General features: G+C 43.0%; 1 protein-coding gene across 6 annotated transcripts in view; it reads left to right on the top strand.

Annotated features, from left to right (window-relative positions):
• Positions 1-282: 282 nt before the first annotated feature.
• The window catches only part of LOC139380555 (calcium/calmodulin-dependent serine protein kinase a), a 202611-nt gene continuing 180581 nt past the window's right edge, over positions 283-22312 (top strand). For 3 of the 6 annotated variants that reach the window (XM_071123308.1, XM_071123305.1, XM_071123309.1), the window contains exon 1: positions 741-991. In XM_071123308.1, coding sequence (XP_070979409.1) covers positions 933-991 — 59 coding nt within the window. In that variant the 5' untranslated portion in view covers positions 741-932. Of the gene's footprint in view, positions 992-22312 lie in introns of all 6 variants that reach the window. The other 3 variants (XM_071123306.1, XM_071123307.1, XM_071123310.1) reach the window with 3 other exon arrangements.

The raw sequence follows: 22312 nt of genomic DNA on the forward strand, positions 1-22312 counted from the left end.
AACTGCGACTCGAAAACTACCACAAAGGTGCTCCCGCTACGTCATCTTGGCTCAAGCACCGTGTGTTTCAATTGTGGGATCCCGGTACGCAGCCGCTCCTGCGGAACCATAATGGTGGTTTGCGGGGCAGTTTCATAACCTTGGGTGGGAGGAGCTTGGTTATGCTGGACGAGGAGCGACGAAGGAAGAGAGGAAAATTGGAGCAACGATAAAGTGAAAGGGAGAGAGAGAGAGGATTAGAGCACGCCCCTGAAGCCCATTTTCAGTTAATAGTTTTACCTTCCCGATCGAGTCGCGTGTGCACGGGAACCATGCGCGCTTTTCAAGGGGGACGAAACTAACCTTTTCACCTCTTTTGGGATGTGAAGAATGTAGCTAGACTACACGTATGTGTTATTTACATTAAACAGTATTTTGATTAAATAGTTCGTTTTGTTGATGAACTCTGCAAGATACACAGAGTATAGCTGTAGTTTTTGCAGCGGGTTGTAGCCTACGTGCGTTCTGGACGGTTGACTAATGTGGATCAGCGGACAGGGCACGCGACTCGAGTTGTTTATTATAACGTTTTACAATATCACCGTAGGCTTCGAGGAGGAGTCGCCTACATAGGAAACCTGGGCAAGGTGGGGCAGAACCGGAGACCGTAAACGGGATTATTGAAAAACTCACGTTGCCTTGAAGCTTCCCACCGTAGTTGAACCACCGCAGCTACGCAGCGTTTTGGGGAAAACATATTTTTCTAACCCATTGGAATTGGGGAAGCTTTATTCCCAACTCCTTGGTGATTAGTCTACGCTTCAAGTAGCCTAGGCTACAGAGAGCAGAACAGTTTGTATTCACAAAAACGTCCGTTTGTTGTGATTATTTGCTTTGGAACATACGTTTCAGGACGGATTTGGGGGGAATTATTTCCCCAGCCTCGCTGGACCATGGCGGACGACGACGTACTGTTTGAAGATGTGTACGAGCTGTGTGAGGTCATTGGAAAGTACGTGTAATGTTTGTTGCCTTTTATTACACGATGCGGTTACATTGTATCTCCCCGAATGTGTCCCCCTGTCTAGAGTATTTTCTCTCTCTCTCTCTCTCTCTCTCTCTGTGTGTGACAACATGCACGGGAGACACTTCACAGTTCATCATGGTGTGGTGGAGAGTGAACACACACACCCTGTATCGGTCATGACAGCTGAGCTGTAGTGCATATTACCACGTCTGAGTTACAGATTTTAATTCATAGCCTTCAATCTCCTGTGCAAGATGCAAGTCTCCCATGTTACACATTCCTCTATTAGCAATGTCAGATAGGTAATGACCTGTGATTTCTTATAGGTATGAGACAATCGCATGAGTCATGTGCAATCAATATGTAATGTTGTACTAGAAGGCTATCTGCATATTGTCACTTGTAGTTGTGACTAGGCTACATGCAAATGTGACAATATAATCTTTCCTCATTTGCTCACTCCCAGGAAATCCAATTATTTCAGAGCCAGTGAAAATGCATGATTACTTCTCTGTGGATGAATTTATCTTCCTTATGTTGTGGGTGCATACTTCTTTCCTGCAGTGACAGCAAATGTCTGTTCTATGTTCTTTATTCTATTCTACATGTTGTAAGTGGGCCTCCTCCACAGCTGCTGTGTGGATCTTATTCTCTCAGTCTGGGATGATGAGGACACACCAGAATGATGATTATGGTGAATGAATAGGGATTCGGCAGGCTTCAAGTCCCAATGCATTACAACCCTGTCGGTCTGTATAGTCAATCATTGCCTTGGTGTCCTGTTTAGATGTAGGCTACTCCACTCTAGCATTTGCATAATAGTTGCACTGTAATTACATAGTCATTAGGTTGAGTGTAATTACACAATTGGAAAGGGACTTTTATATTACTCTAAACAACAGCAAACAGCGTGTTCATAAATACACTATACAGAAGGCTATCCGTGCATTAGATTTAGTACATTGGATAGTAGGTTTTCAGGCTAACTGCCTCTCCCTGAAGGCAAGAGCCTCTCCCTGAAAATCAGGTCTTGAAAATCAGGTGTAAAACCAAAGGCGGAAACACATCAATCATCATATTGACGGGATCCGGGCTGGGTTGGCTTTGTTGACAGTGGCCACTGTGTGTGTGTGTGTGTTGTATGTACTGACACTGTGTTTTAGGGTTGGGCGGTATCCAGATTTACCACCCCCCCCCCCACAAAAAAAATATAACTTACCAGTATACTAACAACACGCTAACAAGTACTAAGGAATCCCCATAGCGGATGCAAGGTAAATGCTAACGAGCGCATGCAAACCTTTACCACTAAGAGAGACGACCCAGCTTATAAAGTTATGCAAGTATATAAAACGGCAGTTTGCACCATGCACAAAACATATATTAGACAGCAGGATCTTTATCCAGGAGGCGATTGTCTCTGCTGCTGTTACGAAAAAGCTTGATCTTGCAAGCTAACATTAGCCACTTATGTTAGCAAAACCTAGCTGTAGAGAGTTTATTGTACACACCGTAGATAGTTAACTTAATGGTTATACGATATATAGCTGGCAAACTTTAGTAGTGAATTTCAGACAAATGTAACTTGATCACCTCACTAAGTTGCGCTGCAGGAGTGACTCACCTCACAAGGCTCCCGTTTTGCTTGTCCCTCTTTGTAAAAAAAAACATATGTGACTGGCTCAAACATCTGTTTTGGGAAACTAGTAACGGAACGCTTCATGATGAAAAATAATCTAACAGGCGAAATGTTGAGAGCAATCTACTTTATGTTTTACCTAGTGCACAAGTTGACTGCAGGTATTTCTGTAAAAAGCTGAAATAACGTCAAAGGCGGTATTGGAAAAGTCATGCAGAGGGTATTTCAAAATACCCGAGTTACGGTATAACGCCCAACCCTAGTGTGTACTGACTGGGCACTGGGCCTACTGTAACATGTTTAGGCAGGCCTGAAACCTGTGTGAGAAATGTAAAAGACACTGACAGACAAAATACCTGTCTCTTGATATCCGGAGGAGTTAGGTACACACACATTAAACAAACATTTGTAGGATGAAGTTTCCCCTAGACACTGGTATATGGTCAGTTAAGCATTTTACCCCCGATGCTTAAGGTCAGGATTGGGGATAGCGTTATCTGATCCACGATCTGTGTTTCGTGGCAGCTGCTATCATACCAGCCTAGTCCCAATCCAGCCCAACAGCCGATCGGTCAGAACAGATATTGAAAGAGACAAGACTACAATAGTAAAGTCGAACACTTCAAATCTCCGCTGTTAGCTGCACTCACAGACACACACTCATTTTGTTTCTGTCAATTCCAGTGTGGTTTACAACACTTGAACAACATTTGAATAATCAACATCAGTCTTTGGTTCCTGCTAGACTTCAGAGTTTTGTTGAATGGAGCGGTGAAGTAGACTGTTGATTTGATCCTGTGAGAAAAGAGATTAACAAAGGGAATGGGGAAGCCCTACCAAATAACCACACAGCCGTTTGCAAAGGCGTCACTTTAAAAGCCTAATGCTCCAGATCGTCAGGGTTTTATGTCGAGGTTAGATGCACAGTGATACTATAGGCCTATATATAGGTCAGCTTAACGCTGGACTGTGTGTGGAAGAGTAGGGTTTTTGCAGTGTGCTGTCCCAGAGTATGTGTGTGAATGAGATTTTGGCACGTGTGTGTGTGTGTGAGCGGGATTTAGGCCTAAGCTCTCAATTTTAGAACACTGACCTCAGGCACAAATCCTGTCTGTCTGTCAGCGAGTGTGTTGGTGTTTGTATGTGAGAGTGCACGTTTGTGTGTGCATGTGGCATGTTGCTGTTAGATTGATTCACTCTGTTCCCAAGACTGCAGGGGAATGGGAGGTGAAGAAGGGAGAAGGGAGGGAGGGAAAAGGGGGATGTGTTGGGAGTTTGTAGCAGAAAGAAGTCGAATAGTTTTACTTTGAGATGTACTCTACCTTCAGGCTACTCTCTTTTATTATCAGGCCTCTGATCAACTCAGAACAATGGATGGGTGTGAGTGTGTGTGAGCGTGCGCATGTGTGGGTTGTGTGGTGAGGGGCCATAATTAGTGCTCTGTAATAGAGGTTGACTGATTTATGATTTTTCAACGCCGATAGCGATTATTGGAGGACCAAAAAAGCTGATACAGATTAACCGGCCGATTTAAAATAAATAAATAAAAAGGCAAGTTCAATTTGGTTTAAATAATGCAAACATGCTGTGTAAGACAGCTAACGTTTCAGTTCCTTGCTCAGAACATGAGAACATATGAAAGCTGGTGGTTCCTTTTAACACGAGTCTTCAATATTCCCAGGTAAGAAGTTTTAGGTTGTAGTTATTATAGGAATTATAGGACTATTTCCCTCTATACCATTTGTATTTAATCAACCTTTGACTATTGGATATTCTTATAGGAACTTTACTATTGCCAGTGTAACAGTATTGCTTCTCCTCGCTCCTCCCTGGGCTCGAACCAGCAACACAACGACAACAGCCACCATTGAAGCAGCGTTACCTATGCAGAGCAAGGGAACAACTACTAGAAGGCTCAGAGCGAGTGATGTTTGAAACGCTATTAGCGTGCGCTAACTAGATAGCCATTTCACTTTGGTTACACCACCTCATCTCGGGAGTTGATCGGCTTGAAGTCATAAACAGCGCAATGCTTGACGCACAACGAAGAGCTGCTGGCAAAACGCACGAAAGTGCTGTTTGAATGAATGTTTACGCGCCTGCTTCTGCCTACCACCGCTCAGTCAGATATTTAGATACTTGTATGCTTGTATGCTCAGTCAGATTATATGCAACGCAAGACACGCTAGATAACATCTAGTAATATCATCAACCATGTGTAGTTAACTAGTGATTATGATTGATAGTTTTTTACAAGATAAGTTTAATGCTAGCTAGCAACTTACCTTGGCTTACTGCATTCTCGTAACAGGCAGTCTCCTTGTGGAGTGCAACGAGAGAGAGGCAGGTCGTTATTGTGTTGGACTAGTTAACTGTAAGGTTGCAAAATTGGTTCCCCTGAGCTGACAAGGTGAAAATCTGTCTTTCTGCCCCTGAACAAGGCAGTTAACCCACCGTTCCTAGGCCGTCATTGAAAATAAGAATGTGTTCTTAACTGACTTGCCTAGTTAAATAAAGGTTTAATTGTTATTATTATTTTAAATCGGCAAATCGGCGGCCAAAAATACCAATTTCCGATTGTTATGAAAACATGAAATCGGCCCTAATTAATCGGCCATTCCGGTGTGTGTATGGTTGTGGGTGTGTCTGGTTGTGGGTGGGCCAGTTGCATGTGACAGCTCAGGCAGATGATGTCAGTGTCAATATGGACTGTAGAATAAGAGCTGCATACAGTTCTGCTTATCCTGCTGTTTGGACCTCAGCCTTATTTCATTAGAACAGCCTTTATTTACAAGTGTTGCGTGATGCCTACATGCTACACACTATCTCTTTCTCACTCGCTCACAGACAGACAGACAGACAGACAGACAGACAGACAGACAGACAGTAGTCAGTTGTCCATGCAGTAGTCTCAGGCCTCGTACAGTAAACTATAATCCGGTGTAGTTCAACCCAGCCCAGCTCCATCAAGCCTCTTATCCATCTCTGCATGGGCAGCTTCAAAGGAGACTGAATAGGAAGTAATATACTCCTCTCAATGAATCAATGCACTCACAGGCCTGCCTACAGTCTCACTGTATATTTAACAATGTCCTCACTGTGGATTTAACAATGGGGTGTGTCCTTTACCGCACAGTGAAGTGGGTCTACTTTAAAGTGAATAGTGAATTACTGTCCATTTGCATTACCTTAGTCAGGGACTCAGACAGGCTTAATAAAGAGCCAATATGTAATCACTTTGCAGGGTGTGGGCACGAGTGTGGCATGAGTGTGGAAGTGTGTGTAATGGGAGTCAGTAATGTGTGTGTGTGTGTGTGTGGCCATACAATAGCCTGCCAGTCCTGCCCTCGGGCCCTACTCCACAAGGGGCTAAAGGGGGCTTACCCTCTCAGTTCAACTTGAGCTCCCTCAGTTGTAGTTTTATGTCCCGATTTAAGGACTCCTGAGTGGCACAGTGGTCTAAGGCACTGCATCACAGTGCTAGAGGTGTCACTACAGACCCGGGTTCGATCCTGGGCTGTATCACAACCGGCTGTGATCAGGAGTCCCATAGGGCGGCGCACAATTGGCCCGGCGCCGTCGGGGTTAGGGGATGGTTTTGATGGGGGGGAGCTTTACAAGGAGGCTGTCAATTGTAAATAATATTTTTTTCTTAACTGACTTGCCTAGTTCAATTAAAAAGCTAAAACATTTACATGATTGAGTGTGTCAGCACAATGGACAGGGCGCGCCACTGTGTGTGTCTATGGAAAGCCACTGGGTGGCTAGGTATGAGTCCTTTGGGTTTCCATAAAAAGCGGGGTGGGGGGTGCTACTCATCTCTGTGGTAGACAATGTGATACCTGTAATATTTAGATTTTTAAGGGCAGGCTCGCGCTGTGAAGTTTACCATTGAAGCTGCTTCACTCAACTCTGCCTCACACCCCGGCACTACCGAGTTTAGGTAGCTTCTTGGCTAACTGTAAAAGTGTTAGTCTTATTAGCCTTAGCCTATTTAGCTAGCTCAAACCAGCTAATCTGCCACAATGGATATCAGAAATTAACTTTGCCAAGTACCCCCAAAAAAAGAGAAGGAGAGCAACAGCAGCAGCATCAAACCACTGAGGCTGCCGCCAAGCCCAGCAGCGATGATGCTGTGTGTGCAGAGCCTACAAACCCTTCCACAAGCGGCGCCAAGATAATGGCTCCACAGCCGCCTCCATCTCCGACTGTTCATGATGATCTTGGAACAGAGGAGCCAGCCCAGGTTAAATCCTACCCTAGCCACAGGTTTTCTGTCCAAAAACATTCATTTAATAACAACTGGTTCATAGGAAGAGAGTGACTGGAATACTTGGTTACTGCTGATGCAGCATTTTGTTTCTCAATCTCGAAAGTTTTGTGTTTCCCAATGCTAACACAGACAAGGCCTTCACCCAAGCTGGCTATTCTTACTGGAAGAAAGCTGTTGATAGTACCAAAGGATTTGCTATGCACGCAGCAAGCAAAGAGCCTTAGAGGCGGCTCTTGGATGCTATCATCGGTGAAATGTCAGAACGATTCAGGGAGGCCATGTGTGCCCTTGACCCCGAGAGTTATGACTTTCCAGATGTTGAAAAAGGTGAAACCATTGCTGGATCTAAGCAAAATAGATTTGGTGGAAGCTGAGATTGGTGTTGCTCTGCCCCTCTTGCTCCGATGAGGACAAATGGACCCCACTTGATATGCTGCAAAGATTCTCTGAGCCTCTCTCCTCTATGCCGACCGTGCTTACTGCACTGAAACATGGACTGACTTTTGGGGCGTCCACAGCTACATGCGAGAACTCATTTTCCACTTTGACAAACGTGTTCAGTCCGCACAGAAGAGGCATGCTACACCCGAGGAAAGCTCAACTAATCCAACTGGCATTTGAGGGGGATATTACAAGAAGATTTCAGGGAAAATGGAATGATCGATTACTCAGGAATTTCCACAGAGCATCAAGGAGGCTGCTACCCTTTTGAAAAGGTAAGATTGAAACAATCTAGCTGGTTGTTTATTATAAAAATCTTTATTTTAGTGTGTTGGCCGCTGTCCATGGTGCTGATAGAGCGCAGTGGCAATTTCTTGCCATTGAACCTGTCACTTCATAGTCAAAAGCGTTTGAACTTTTATGTTTATTCTGGTATAGTGTGATATAAGCAGAATTCAATATAATTCCAATGAAGAACCCAAATGATGTCCATGTGTGTAGCTACATATGTACATATGTTTCATTATAGGAATGGATACATTCAATTATGGTTTACTTGATAGTCTATTGGTTTTCGTTTCTGTACATCTAGGAAGCGTGTTTATGGTAGGCTGGCATTGCTTAATTAATTAGGTGGTTTCGAATTTGATTCACATAAGTGTATTGTGCCGTATCACAACATGTTGAACTCATGAGCGAGCTGAATGATTTTCCATGTTTGCCTTTATAGGCTTATTCATTTGGCAAGCAGCTGTGCATGGCTGCATCTCACTGTAGTAGGCTGTAGGCTATTTGGATCTCAATTCTCCTTTTGTTTACTGCTTTTGTTTATTGTTAATGTAACTAGCCTACATATAGATTGTGTCATGCATTTATCGATCTGATATTTTGTTTACTAGGACTACTTGCTACCACTGTTTTGTTCTGTTCTCATTCATTCGTTCACATTCGCAGATGTTGGTATTCTAAGCCAAACTGCTATTTAGTATTTTTGTTTCCATGCATGAATAACTAGGCTACTAATTTTAGCATCATTCACACCCTCTTACGCCTTAGCACTGCCCATCTCTTTAAGAATTCACATGTGAGGCCATGTGCTAAACAGAGTAAGGTAGTGTAGTAAACATCTAAATATTTCAAGACTAAAAGTGTTGAAAGTATTAGCAAAAAGTAGTACTAAAAATACACTTGATGTAGTCCTTGACCTATATTCTAATCTGACCTAGGTGCAGGTCATGTTTGTCTTCACATTTCCGTCTCTGGTAAACACACACTAAATAGAATCAAAGTTTATTTGTCACATGCACAGGATATAGAAGGTGTAAACGGTACAGGGAAATGGTTACTTGCATAGTGGAGTCTTTTGTCTAGACATGTAGGTAGGTAGTTAGCTAGCTAAACAAGGAACCAGAATCCCAACCCATACTACTAGCAATAGAAAATTATTGTCACAGCTAGCCACCATGCATGAATCTGCAGGTATTTAAAGCTAACCAACTAGTTTCAATTTGATCTAGCTATCTAACATTAGGCTATAAATAGCAATGCAAATAGATTTCTAAGATATTAATGAAATTACCATACAGATCAACATTAGCTAACTAGCTAACAGTACGCTTTAACTTGCAATAAAAACAACTTTCTGACAAAATTAGATGCCATGGTTGCCCTTAGTTTGAAGATGTAATCCAGAGACAGGTGTTGGGCCAGCCTGTCACTCATGTCATTTTTTGCTATTTTTATATAGGGACAAAAAAATTAAACTGAGGGAGAAAGCACCCTTGTGGAGCCGGGCCTGAGGGCAGAACTGACAGACTTATGTATGGCCACACACACACACTCCTTTCTACCATTAACACACACTTCCACACTCGTGCCCACACCCTGCACAGTGATTACATATTGGCTTTTTATTAAGCCTGCCTGAGTCCCTGACTAAGGTAATGCAAATGGACAGTAATTCACTCTATTCATTTTAAAGTAGACCCACCTCCCTGCGTGGTAAAGGACAAGCCCCATGGTTAAATCCACAGTGAAGACATTGTTAAATATACAGTGAGACTTTAGGCAGGCCTGTGAGTGCACTGATCCATTGAGAGGAGCATATTACTTCCTATTCAGTCTCTATTGAAGCTGCCCATGCAGAGATGGATAAGAGGCTTGATGGAGCTGGGCTGGGTTGAAATAGTGACTTGTGACATATGCCTAGCTTCTTGAAACGGGTCACGTATTCATTACCAAAAGGGGCCTTGCTGTAGGACACTGTCCATTATGCTGGTACAGCGCAGCAGAGATAGGCTACAGATTTCAAAAGCACTCAATGATCTCGGAGTCTTGGCATTTGAACTTTATGCTGCAGCCGAACACACCATTGGGTGCACACTGCCTGCCCTACAGGACATCTTCAACACCAAGTGTCGCAGGAAGGCTAAGAAGATCATCAGGGACCCAAGCCATGCCCTGTTCTCCCCACTTCAATCACTCAGACACAGGCAGTGCAGGAGCATCGTGGCAAAAACTGAAAGACTGGCCAATAGTTTCTACCCTCAGACCATCAGGCTGCTGAATATTAGTCAGCTACTGTGCTGCCACCACTAGTCAGCTACTGCTCCACTCTCCCCTGCTACTCCCCCTATGGACATGAATCTGAATCAGTTTTTTTTGGTATAGTGTGATTATATAAGCATAATTCAATATAATTTCAGTGCAAGAATCCCCCTAAAAATTGACCTCTCGCTGATTAAAAAAATAAAAAAACACACCCACACACCAACATTTTCTGGGGATCAAAAAGGGGCTTAGGTGGTGGGCTTGGCAGGGGGCGTGGCAATGGGTGTTGTCGGCCCGGGTACATTTTTGAGAGATTTCTAGTAGTCCCAATCTTAATGGTGTAGAGGTATTTTTGCATTTTTAAGTCAATTTGATGCAATTCTACACATTTCTATGTAGCTCAGATAATTATCTTGTGGTTTTAAAGCTAATTTCCTGCAATTCCTGTGCCAAGTGGAGGATTAGAGGTTAGCTTGGTATAAACAGTGTTATGGAAGAGCAGAAGTCCATTTGCATTAGCATTAGTGTAGGTGATTAGGTTAGCAACAATATTATGACTCAAAGCAGACATGTGTCCCCCATTGAATGCATAAGATTCCTTGCTGACAGCAGGAAAGCCGTGAACAGCTTGTTGACGGATGTCACTATGGTGACCCAAGGCTCTTTGGCACTGGGATCCAGTGGGATCCAGGCCTACAGTGTTCAGATAATCACATGATAGTTAAGAGAAACCAAATGTATCTTGCATTGATAAGAATGCACATTTCTTGTGTTGTGCATCTATTATTGCCCATATTGGAATTGATTGAATATGTGACCCGTTTCAAGAAGCTAGGCGTTGAAAAATATAACTTTAGCCATCGGGAATTTTACAACTTTTCTCAAGAACGTTGATGCCCTGAATTTAGCAGGCACTATCGACAGATAAGTTGGGAAAGGTTGTGGTGGGCTACTTTCCACGGTCAGCGTGAACCGGAGTGACTTGGCACAATGCTGGCCAAAGAAGATGTAGCTACAAACAAAACTAGAGGTCGATCAATTATGATTTTTCAATGCCGATACCGATTTATTGGAGGACCAAACAAAGCCAATACCGATTAATCGATTAATACTGAATGAACACTTATTTGAACTTAATATAATACATCAATAAAATCAATTTAGCCTCAAATAAATAATGAAACATGCATACCAGTTCAATTTGGTTTAAATAATGCAAAATAATGTTGGAGAAGAAAGTAAAAGTGCAATATGTGCCATGTAAAAATGCTAACGTTTAAGTTCCTTGCTCAGAACATGAGAACATATGAAAGCTGGTGGTTCCTTTTAACATGAGTCTTCAATATTCCCAGGTAAGAAGTTGTAGGAATGATAGGACTATTTCTCTCTGTACCATTTGTATTTCATATACTTTTGACTATTGGATGTTCTTATAGGCACATTAGTATTGCCAGTGGAACAGTATAGCTTCCGTCCCTCTCCTTGCCCCTATCTGGGCTCGAACCAGGAACACATCGACAACAGCCACCCTCGAAGCATCGTTACCCATCGCTCCACAAAAGCCGTGGCCCTTGCTGAGCAAGGGGAACAACTACTCCAAGTCTGAGCTTAGTGATGTCACCGATTGAAACGCTATAAGCGCGCACCCCGCTAACTAGCTAGCCATTTCACATCGGTTACACCAGCCTAATCTCGGGAGTTGATAGGCTTGAAGTCATAAACAGCTCAATGCTTGAAGCATTGCGAAGAGCTGCTGGCAAACCCACGAAAGTGCTGTTTGAATGAATGCGTACGAGCCTGCTGCTGCCTACCATCGCTCAGTCAGACTGCTCTATCAAATCATAGACTTAACTATAACATAATAACACAGAGAAATACGAGCCTTTGGTCATTAATATGGTCGAATCCGGAAACTATCATTTCGAAAACAAAACATTTATTCTTTCAGTGAAATACGGAACCGTTCCGTATTTTATCTAACGGGTGGCATCCCTAAGTCTAAATATTCCTGTTACATTGTACAACCTTCAATGTTATGTCATAATTATGTACAATTCTGGCAAATTAATTACTGTCTTTGTTAGGAATAAATGGACATCACACAGTTCGCAACGAGCCAGGCGGCCCAAACTGCTGTATATACCCTGACTGCTTGCACGGAACGCAAGAGAAGTGACACAATTATAAGAAATTCATGTTAGCAGGCAATATTAACTAAATATGCAGGTTTAAAAATATATACTTCTGTATTGATTTTAAAGAAAGGCATTGATATTTATGGTTAGGTTTGGTGCAACGACAGTGCTAAATCATCACAAGTAGGCTGTGATTTGATGAGAAATTAACAGACACCGCATCGATTATATGCAACGCAGGACACGCTAGATAAACTAGTAATATCATCAACCATGTGTAGTTAACTAGTGATTATGTGAAGATTGATTGTTTTTTGTAAGTTTAATGCTAGCTAGCAACTTACCTTGGCTTCTTGCTGCCCAAGATCGTGAAGTGCAATGTAAGGCAGGTGGTTAGAGTGTTGGACTAGTAACCGGACTAGTATCCCCGAGCTGACAAGGTAAAAATCTGTCATTCTGCCCCTGAACAAGGCAGTTAACCCACCGTTCCTAGGCCGTCATTGAAAATATGAATGTGTTCTTAACTGACTTGCCTAGTTAAATAAATGTGTAAAAAATGTTTGGGCCAAATCAGTGTCCAAAAATACCAATTTACCATTGTTATGAAAACTTGAAATCGGCCATTCCAATTAATCGGTCTAAAACAAAATGGTTAAAGGGTTCCAGTCTGCCGTGATTTGTTCATCCATGTATACTGGTAAGAGCTACATTTTCAGATGTTATACGTTTATCATTTTGTGAAAATCGTTTTCATTGCAAGTTAAAGCGTACTGTTAGCTAGCTAGCGAGCGTTAGCTAGCTAACATTGAACCTAGTTGGTTAGCTTTAGATACCTGCAGATTCATACTACAGCTATGACAATATTTGTATTGGTAGTAGTATGAGTTGGGATTATGCCGGTTCATTGTTTCACTTTGCCAGATGATTACGACGATTACGACCCATGAAGTTCACTTTGTTTGTGATATTCCTACTATGCAAGTAACCGTTTCACTGAACCATTTACACCTTCTGTATCCTGTGCATGTGACACCTAAACATCAATTTGATTTGATATAGTGTGTGTTTACAAGAGATGATAATGTGAAGAACAACATGACCTGCACCAAAGTCGTATTAGGATATAGGCCAAGGACTAGAAAAAGTATATTTTTATCTGGAGTTTTTCCTTATTGTAGGCTACTACTTTTACCACTTTTAGTCTTGAAATCTTTGGTTGTTTACTACACTACTCACTCTGTTTAGCACATGGCCTCTCATGTGAATCCTTGAAGAGATGGGTGGGGCTAATGCTTATGCGGGTGTGAACGATGCTGAATGGGTGTAGACAAAGAAGAGCTCTCCAGTAGGTATACCAAAATATTCAAGGCAAATTTTCTCAATAGTGGGGTCACGAGTTTATCAACATTCAAAGCAGAATAACTTTCCCATTGTTCCTCAACTGCAGTGTATGATATACACTTTTCTAGCTTAAAGTAAAAAACACCATTTAAAATCTTGCTGCATTGTACCGAACTTAGGTGGTGGGTCACATATGGCCCTTAGCCTAGATTTCAGGTGAATTAGTTAAGATTTTTTTTAATTTAACCTTTATTGAACTAGGCAAGTCAGATAAGAAAAAATTCTTATTTACAATGATGGCCTACCCCGGCCAAACCCGGATGACATTGGGCCAATTGTGCACCGCCCTATGGGACTCCCAATCACGGCCGGATGTGATGCAGCCTGGAATCGAACCAGGGACTGTAGTGACGCCTCTTGCACTGAGATGAAGTGCCTTAGATCGCTGCGCAACTCGGGAGCCCAACATCCTCAAACACACAGCCTTTATAAGGGGACTTCATCCACACTGTGTGCAGTTGAAGTCGGAAGTTTACATACACCTTAGCAAAATACATTTAAATTCCCTGTCTTAGGTCAGTTAGGATCACCACTTTATTTTAAGAATGTGAAATGCTTTGTGAGGGCTTTGAGGGCTTTGTGATGGCCACTCCAATACCTTGACTTTGTTGTCCTTAAGCCATTTTGCCACAACTTTGGAAGTATGCTTGGGTTCATTGTCCATTTGCAAGACCCATTTGCGCCCAAGCTTTAACTTGACTGACTGTCTTGAGATGTTGCTTCAATATATCCACATCATTTTCCATCCTCATGATGCCATCTGTTTTTTAAAGTGCACCAGTCCCTCCTGCAGTGAAGCACCCCCATAACATGATGCTGCCACACCTGTGCTTCACGGTCGGGATGGTGTTCTTCGGCTTGCAAGCCTCCCCCTTTTTCCTCTAAATATAACGATGGTCATTATGGCCAAACAGTTCTATTTTTGATTCATCAGACCAGAGGACATTTCTCCAAAAAGTACGATCTTTGTCCCCATGTGCATTAGCAAACCGTAGTCTGGCTTTTTTATGACGGTTTTGGAGCAGTGGATTCTTCCTTGCGGAGCGGCCTTCCAGGTTATGTCAATACAGGACTTGTTTTACTGTGGATATAGATACTTTTGTACTTGTTTCCTCCAGCATCTCCACAAGGTCCTTTGCTGTTGTTCTGGGATTGATTTGCACTTTTATTACCAATGTATGTTCATCTCTATGAGACAGAATGTGTCTCCTTCCTGAGCGATATGACGGCTGTCTTGTCCCATGGTGTTTATACTTGCTCCCACGGATGAACCAGACTTGTGTAGGTCTACAAGGTTTTTTTCTGAAGTCTTGGCTGATTTCCCCTTGATGTCAAGCAAAGAGGCACTGCGTTTGAAGGTAGGACTTGAAATACATCCACAGGTACACCTCCAATTGACTCGAATGATGTCATCAGAAGCTTCTAAAGCCATGACATCATTTTCTGGAATTTTCCAAGCTGTTTAAAGGCACAGTCAACTAAGTGTATGTAAACTTCTGACCCACTGGAATTGTGATACAGTGAATTATAAGTGAAATAATCTGTCTGTAAACAATTGTTGGAAAAATGACTTGTGTCATGCACAAAGTAGATGTCCTAACCGACTTTCCAAAACAATATTTTGTTAACAAGAAATTTGTGGAGTGGTTGAAAAACGTGTGTGTAAACATCTGACTTCAAATGTATGTGTCAAGCACAGCCTCTCTGTTAGTTGTTTTCTGATGGGATAGGGGAGAATTCTGCTGAGAGGGTAGTTTTAGCACGCACAATTACCCAAAGGCACTAGTGCAGTGTTCTCACATTTAGCTCCTGAAATCTTTATCCCTCATGTCAAGTCCATGAAAACATGGTCTCTTGCAGCTCTATGTGTGCAGCGACAAGAAAAATGCTCCTTCCATCATGTTCACACATCCCTCTTAGGAACATATTCGGAAATTAAAGGTCCGATGTAGCCATTTTTATGTTTTTTGCTTCCATCCAGCCACAAGGATTAGTGAGGTCGATTAGGCTGTTAGGCGATTAGGCTCGCAGTTGACGTTCCAATTCATCCCAAAGGTGTTTGATGGGGTTGAGGTCAGGGCTCTGTGCAAGCCAGTCAAGTTCTTCAATACCGATCTCGACAAACCACTTCTGTATGGACCTCGCTTTGTGCACGGGTGGCATTATCATGCTCAAAAAGGAAAGGGCCTGTTGCCAAAAGTTGGAAGCACAGAATCGTCTAGAATGTCATTGTATGCTGTAGCGTTGATATTTCCCTTCCCTGGAACTAAGATCTCCCTTCACTGGAACCTAGCCCGAACCATGAAACAGCCCCAGACCATTATTCCCCCTCCCCCAAACTTTACAGTTGGCACTATGCATTGGGGCAGGTAGCGTTCTCCTGGCATCTGCCCCACCCAGATTCGTCCATCTGACTGCCAGATGGTGAAACGTGCTTCATCACTCCAGAGAACACGTTTCCACCGCTCCAGAGTCCAATGGTGGTGAGCTTTACACCACTCCAGCCGACGCTTGGCATTGCGCATGGCGATCTTAGGCTTGTTTGCGGCTGCTCAGCCATGGAAACCCATTTCATGCAGCCCCCGAAAACAGTTTTTGTGCTGACGTTGCTTCAAGAGGCAGTTTGGAACTCGGTAGTGAGTGTTGCAACCGAGGACAGACAATTTATTCGTGCTGCGCACTTCAGCACTCGGCAGTCCCGTTTTGTGAGCTTGTGTGGCCTACCACTTTGCGACTGAACCGTTGTTGCTCCTAGACGTTTCCACTTCACAATAACATAACTTACAGTTCTAGCAGGGCAGAAGTTTGATAAACCGACTTGTTGGAAAGGGGGCATCCTATGACGGTGCCACATTGAAAGTCACTTCAGTAAGGCCATTCTACAGCCAATGTTTGTCTATGGAGATTACATGGCTGTGTGCTCGATTTTATACACCTGTCAGCAAGGGGTCTGGCAGAAGTAGCCGAATCCACTAATTTGAAGGGGTGTCCACATACTTTTGTATAATATAGTGTATATATAAAACATGAAAATCAAGTTTTGGACTGCACTTGGCCTTTAACATTGATTGAACGTTTTTCCAATTCCCATCATAATGCTTGAGACAGTCTGACAGCTTAGCAGCTAGCTTAGGAAGCCAGTGAAGAAATCCCCCCTCCCTCTACTTTCAGTTTCAGTGAAGAAGACACAATCATTACTCTCTGTCTAGCCAGGCTGAACTGAATGCTAGGCTAATGCAGACAGACAGCAGCACTTTTTCAGGTCACTAACCTCAACGCTTCGTTACAGATAACGGCACACACTGTCTGATTGCTTTTTGCCGACATGATCGGAATTTGGAATTTTTATAATTTTTTACAATTCTCCGGAACTTACAGAAGTATTTTACAATAACATCACAGGACTAGTTAGGAGGGAGGGAAGTGACAGGGCTGTGTCCTGATTTTACTCACTTGTCTGCTGAGTGAAAAAACTTTGTCTTTATACTCAAGTGCATCATAGTGCATTATAGTTCAGTGGAGGTAAAGAAAGGAAAGGAGGCTTTTTAGGAAGGGACAGGGATTACTTCAAGGGTAAATTCAGTTGAATTCAGTCACTTTTTGCCCATGGAAGAAGTGAATTCATGTTTGCCTGTGGAAGAAGTGAATTCATGTTTGCTTGTGGAAGAAGTGGTCAGAAAGTGACTTTTTGGACCTGAATGTCAAAACATTTAGTTGATAAAGATGCTAAGAATTGACCCATTTTGCATACTCCACCATACCATGAGACATCCATGTCTTCATCACTGGAAAATATAACGGTTGAGGTTGATGTAATTTAGAAGCTAGAGGTTCAACAAGTTGCACAGAAGCACAGGTTCAACAAGTTGGATAATAGTAATGGCCATACCACACCAAACCATCACAAAAGTTTCTTAAAGCCATTCCAAATTCACATAGAAATGTGAGTTATAGATCTGTCATTGTCATTGAAAGCAAGTCTAAGAAGTGGTAGATCTGGTTTGTGTGCGCTATTTCTGTGCTTCCTGTAATTTAAGTTTTGTTTTTGCATCTTTTTACTTTTTGGTTTTGTATAATAGCTTCAAACAGCTGAAAATACAATATTTTTGGTTGTCGAAAAGATCTTTCACAGTGGTTTAGATGGTACAATTATTTTGTCACAAACTGTAATTAGACACTATTATTTGCAACCAGGAAATGGCGGAGCGATTTCTGAATATTGCACCTTTACTTTATTAGGGTTATATCAAAGTAAGTCAAGTCATTATTTTTAGGGAAAAAATCGAATAGGTTATTATATTGAGGCAGTACATTACGTTTTTCATCTTGCCCTCTTTGGTTTTTCCTTTTCATGGTTTGAGTGTGAGTAGCTCTAAAGTACGCCTACATGTAATTCTATTCTGTTGAGGCAAATCAACAACAGTTGGAACTTAATTTTGCCAAAGAAAATGGCTCAACAGAATGAAACAAAACACATTATTTAAAGAACTGGTTTAAACCTTCACAGCAGCAATTTCCAACATAGTTGAGCGTTCTACCGTAGGCCTACCCAACAAATGACAGTAATAGGTTAATGTTATTTATTTTACAACAGGCCTGCTTTTAACCTATTTTATACTAAATACAGAGCACAATATTAAAAAGACAGTCAAAAAAAACAAAAATGTCTCAACAAAACAGATCCTGCTTATTGTTTGAGAATTAAAACATTTTTTATAAGCACCACGCAACCACACGTTGGATGAACAATTTCAGAAATTCAGCTGTTTTTCATCTTTCCTATGCAGTAATAAAGGTTTTACACTATTTTTTATTGGAACAGCCTCTCTGGTATTGCTTATAATTTATTTTGTGTTTACACTCTTCCAAATTGTCTGAAATTATAACCCTCCTTTTTCTTGATCTTCCTGTTGTTGTTGTTATTATTATTATGATCATCAGTATCATCAGGGCTTTCACGGAGTGGTCGCGAGATTGCTCGGGGAGGTGTGTAGGGGTTTCCGTTGGTGCTACCACGGTGGAAAGTCCAGACCAGGTCTCCACCGTGCTCACCCCCCCAGAATATGCCGATTTGGCTCTCGCCTTCTGTAAAAAGGTGACTCAATTACCACCCCATCGACGGGGGGATTTCCTGAACGACCTTCATCCCTCACAGGGTAACACCGCGATCCTGGTCGTTGTGGATTGTTTTTCTAAGTCCTGTCGTCTCCTCCCTCTGGCTGGTCTCCCTACGGCTCTACAGACTGCGGAGGCCTTGTTTACACACGTCTTCCGGCACTACGTGGTGCCTGAGGATATAATGTCTGATCTGGGTCCCCTGTTCACGTCGAGGGTATGGAAGGCGTTCATGGAACGTCTGGGGGTCTCGATCAGCCTTACCTCGTGTTTTCACCCCGAGAGTAACGGGCAGGCGGAGAGAGTAAACCAGGATGTGGATAGGTTTCTGATGTCCTATTGGAAGGACCGGCCGGGGGTGTGGGCAGGGTTTGTGCCCTGGGCAGAGATGGCCCAGGACTCGCTCCGCCACTTCTCTACTAACCTCACCCCTTTCCAGTGTGTATTGGGGTATCAGCCGGTTCTGGCTCCTTGGCATCAGAGTCAGACGAGGCTCCTGCGGTGGACGCCGCCCATGTCCACCTTCAGCACGCCATGCTGCGCCAGAAAGTTGGTGCAGACCGTCACCGCAGTGAGGCCCCGGTGTTCGCACCGGGGGACCGGGTCTGACTCTCGAACCGAAACCTGCCCCTCTGCCTGCCCTGCCGGAAGCTGGGCCCACGGTTTGTGGGGCCATTCAAAGTCCTGAGGAGAGTGAATGAGGTTTGTTACAAGTTACAGCTTCCCCCCGATTACCGTATTAACCCCTCGTTCCACGTGTCTCTCCTCAGGCCGGTGGTGGTTGGTCCGCTCCAGGAATCTGAGGTGCGGGAGGTTCCTCCGTCCCTTCTGGACATCGAGGGGGCCCCAGCGTACTCCGTTCGTTCCATCCTAGATTCCAGTACCTCGTGGAGTGGGGGGGGGGGGGGGGTACAATCCGGAAGAGAGGTGCTGTGTTCCGGTGGCGGATGTGTTGGACCCTGAGCTGCTGCGGGAGTTCCACCGTTGCTGGCCAGATCGCCCTGCGCCTCGCCCTCCGGGTCGTCCCTGAGGCCGGGGGTGGGGGGGGGGGGGTGTACTGTCACAAGTCGGCTCCTCTCCTTGTTCGGGCGGCGTTCGGCGGACGACGTCACCGGCTTTTTAGCCATCGCCACTCCATTTTCCATTTGTTTTGTCTTGTTCCATTCACACCTGATTTTCATTCCCTAATCACACTGCATGTATTTATTCCTCTGTTCCCCTCCATGTCTTTGTGTGAAATTGTTTTTGTTACATGTTTGTGTGTACCCGCCAGGCTGGGGTTTTCCCCGTTATTCCGTTGCTTTTCACAAGGGATGTTAATTGTACAACATTTGCTACATTTTTGTGACTGTTTCGCATATAGCACTTTTACCTTTGGCTGGAGGTTTTGACGCAGTAGCGTCTGTCTGTTTTATTTGCCTCTGCCTTAATAAAGTGTGCGCCTGTTCACAACTCTCTGCTCTCCTGCACCTGACTTCTCCACTAGTAGCGCACACCTTGACAGTACTCTTTCTCCTCTAACTATTGTTTTACTTTAATGAAAAATGTATCCATGTTTGCAATCAGCAGTAGCCTAGGCTCCTTTCACTCGCTCTTTGTTGCGCCTCTGTACTAGGTGCACTTTTAGATTTTTTTAGATAATTCACTTTAAAAGTTACATTTGTTTTTATTGAACACAATTTTTTCCCTTCAGAAATGTGAAAATTGTTTCACAACCCTGCTTCTAAGCTTTTAAATGATATCAATCTCAACTGTTTATCTTTTCCGGTGATGAAGACTCATGGTCTGCAAAATTGGGAGCGGGGAAGAAAGTACCCAATTGTCATACTTGAGTAAAAGTGAAGATGCTTTAATAGAAAATGACTTAAGTAAAAGTTACTCCGTAAAATACTGCTTGAGTAAAAGTTCAAAAGTATTTGGTTAAAAATATACTTAAGTATCAAAAGTAAAATGACAAGTATAAATCATTTCAAAGCAAAACAGACGGCCACATTTTCAACTTTTTTTATTTATTTACGGATAGCCAGGGGCACGCTCCAACTCTGAGACATCATTTACAAACAAAGCATGTGTTTAATGAGTCCGCCAAATCAGAGGCAGTAGGGATGACCAGGGATGTTCTCTTGCTTGATAAGTGTGTGAATAAGACAATTTTCCTGTCCTGCTAAGCATTCAAAATGTAATGAGTACTTTTGGGTATCAGGGAAGATGTATGGAGTAGAAAGTACTTACTTTTCTTTACGAATGTAGTGAAGTAAAAGTTGTCAAAAATATGAATAGTAAAATACAGATACCCCAAAAACCTTTTAAGTAGTACTTCAAAGTATTTTTTATTTAAGTACTTTACCCACTGAAATAGATCACCTTTATATCTTGAATGTTTTATCATTCAGGTCCAAAAAGTAACTTTCTGAGCACTTATACAAAGGGCAAATATGTATGGTAGGTTCCATTCAAATCAAAAGGGATGCTGTCATAGTGATTGAATTCAAATAGATGTACCCTCAAGGAAGGGATGAAGGATGGGCCATTGTCACAGATTCAGACCAGTGAAGCATGGAAGACGGTGGCAGGCAGAAACAGGCCAGTGCTCTTTTGTCTCTGTGTGTCTGTGGGTGTGTGGTCCAGAGACTGCATGCCCAGCAGGTCCTGTTGTCTGACGAGATGATTCATTTATTCATGAATTATTAATTCATTATCTTCCAGCTGCTCTAACAGTGTGTCATACGTGCATAATCTACAAGCAGATCACCCACATACCAGGAGTAAAATGTGGGTAATGAAAACATACACATTACACACATTGCCTCCCATAAACACACACTTACACACTCGTGCCCACCACCTAAGGTAATGCCAATGCACAGACAGACAGACAAACAGACAGACACACACTGTGTCACTAAGGACCACCTCCCAACTCCTTGCATACTATCTATCCCATGCCTGCTGTCCTCCCCTGGCTTAAACATTGAGATCATTCCCTGCTCTCGTGTCCGGCCTCATCGTCCCTCAAAGGCAACTCAGACTTTGACGCCTCGTCCATATGGACAAAATTACATAATCATTTGGGGACCAAAATGGCACTTTATCCTGAATGATTCTGGTGGTGTCTGACTCGGAGTAAAATTGGGCAAGACATCCATCTGTCCAAGCTGCTAATGCAGCCAGTTGTATTTTTAGGAATAATTTCCCCTCCTTTCTTCCATCCCTCTCTGTTTATTTTCTTTCTTCCATTTCCGGTGGGCCTTTTGAATCTCAAGTCATCTCCTCCCTCCCTGCCAAAACACACAGTAACCTGGGTTACCACCCTGGCTGCATACACACACACCCTAACTAACCTCGAGGAGCCATTTCCAAGGAAACCACCACTTTTCAGGATTGGAGCTATAATTCCCCTGCAAAAACACAAAAACACCAAATCACCATCCCTACAACCCACACACATTTAGACCACTCCTTATAAATCCACATGGAATAAAGAACGTTTAAGTGCATTCCCAATTCAACTTTATTTTTTGTTCCCTGATATCTGCGTAATCTGATTGAGTTTACTCACATTCACAACGATCCTAGACATTCATTGTGTAGCCTACATCATGAGTTGCCTGTGTTATTGTCATTGATTGGCCATCTTGGAAAAACAACCGGCTGGCGGCCACTCGGCTCAAAAGCCCAGTGTTGGAGTGAGCTGCAGGAGTCAGTAAGAAGGCAGTGAAATAAAAGTTTTGCAAGTTCAGTTGTTTTTTGAG

The sequence above is a fragment of the Oncorhynchus clarkii genome, chromosome 22 (genome assembly GCF_045791955.1).
Source record: "Oncorhynchus clarkii lewisi isolate Uvic-CL-2024 chromosome 22, UVic_Ocla_1.0, whole genome shotgun sequence".
In the NCBI taxonomy this organism is placed as follows: domain Eukaryota; kingdom Metazoa; phylum Chordata; class Actinopteri; order Salmoniformes; family Salmonidae; genus Oncorhynchus; species Oncorhynchus clarkii.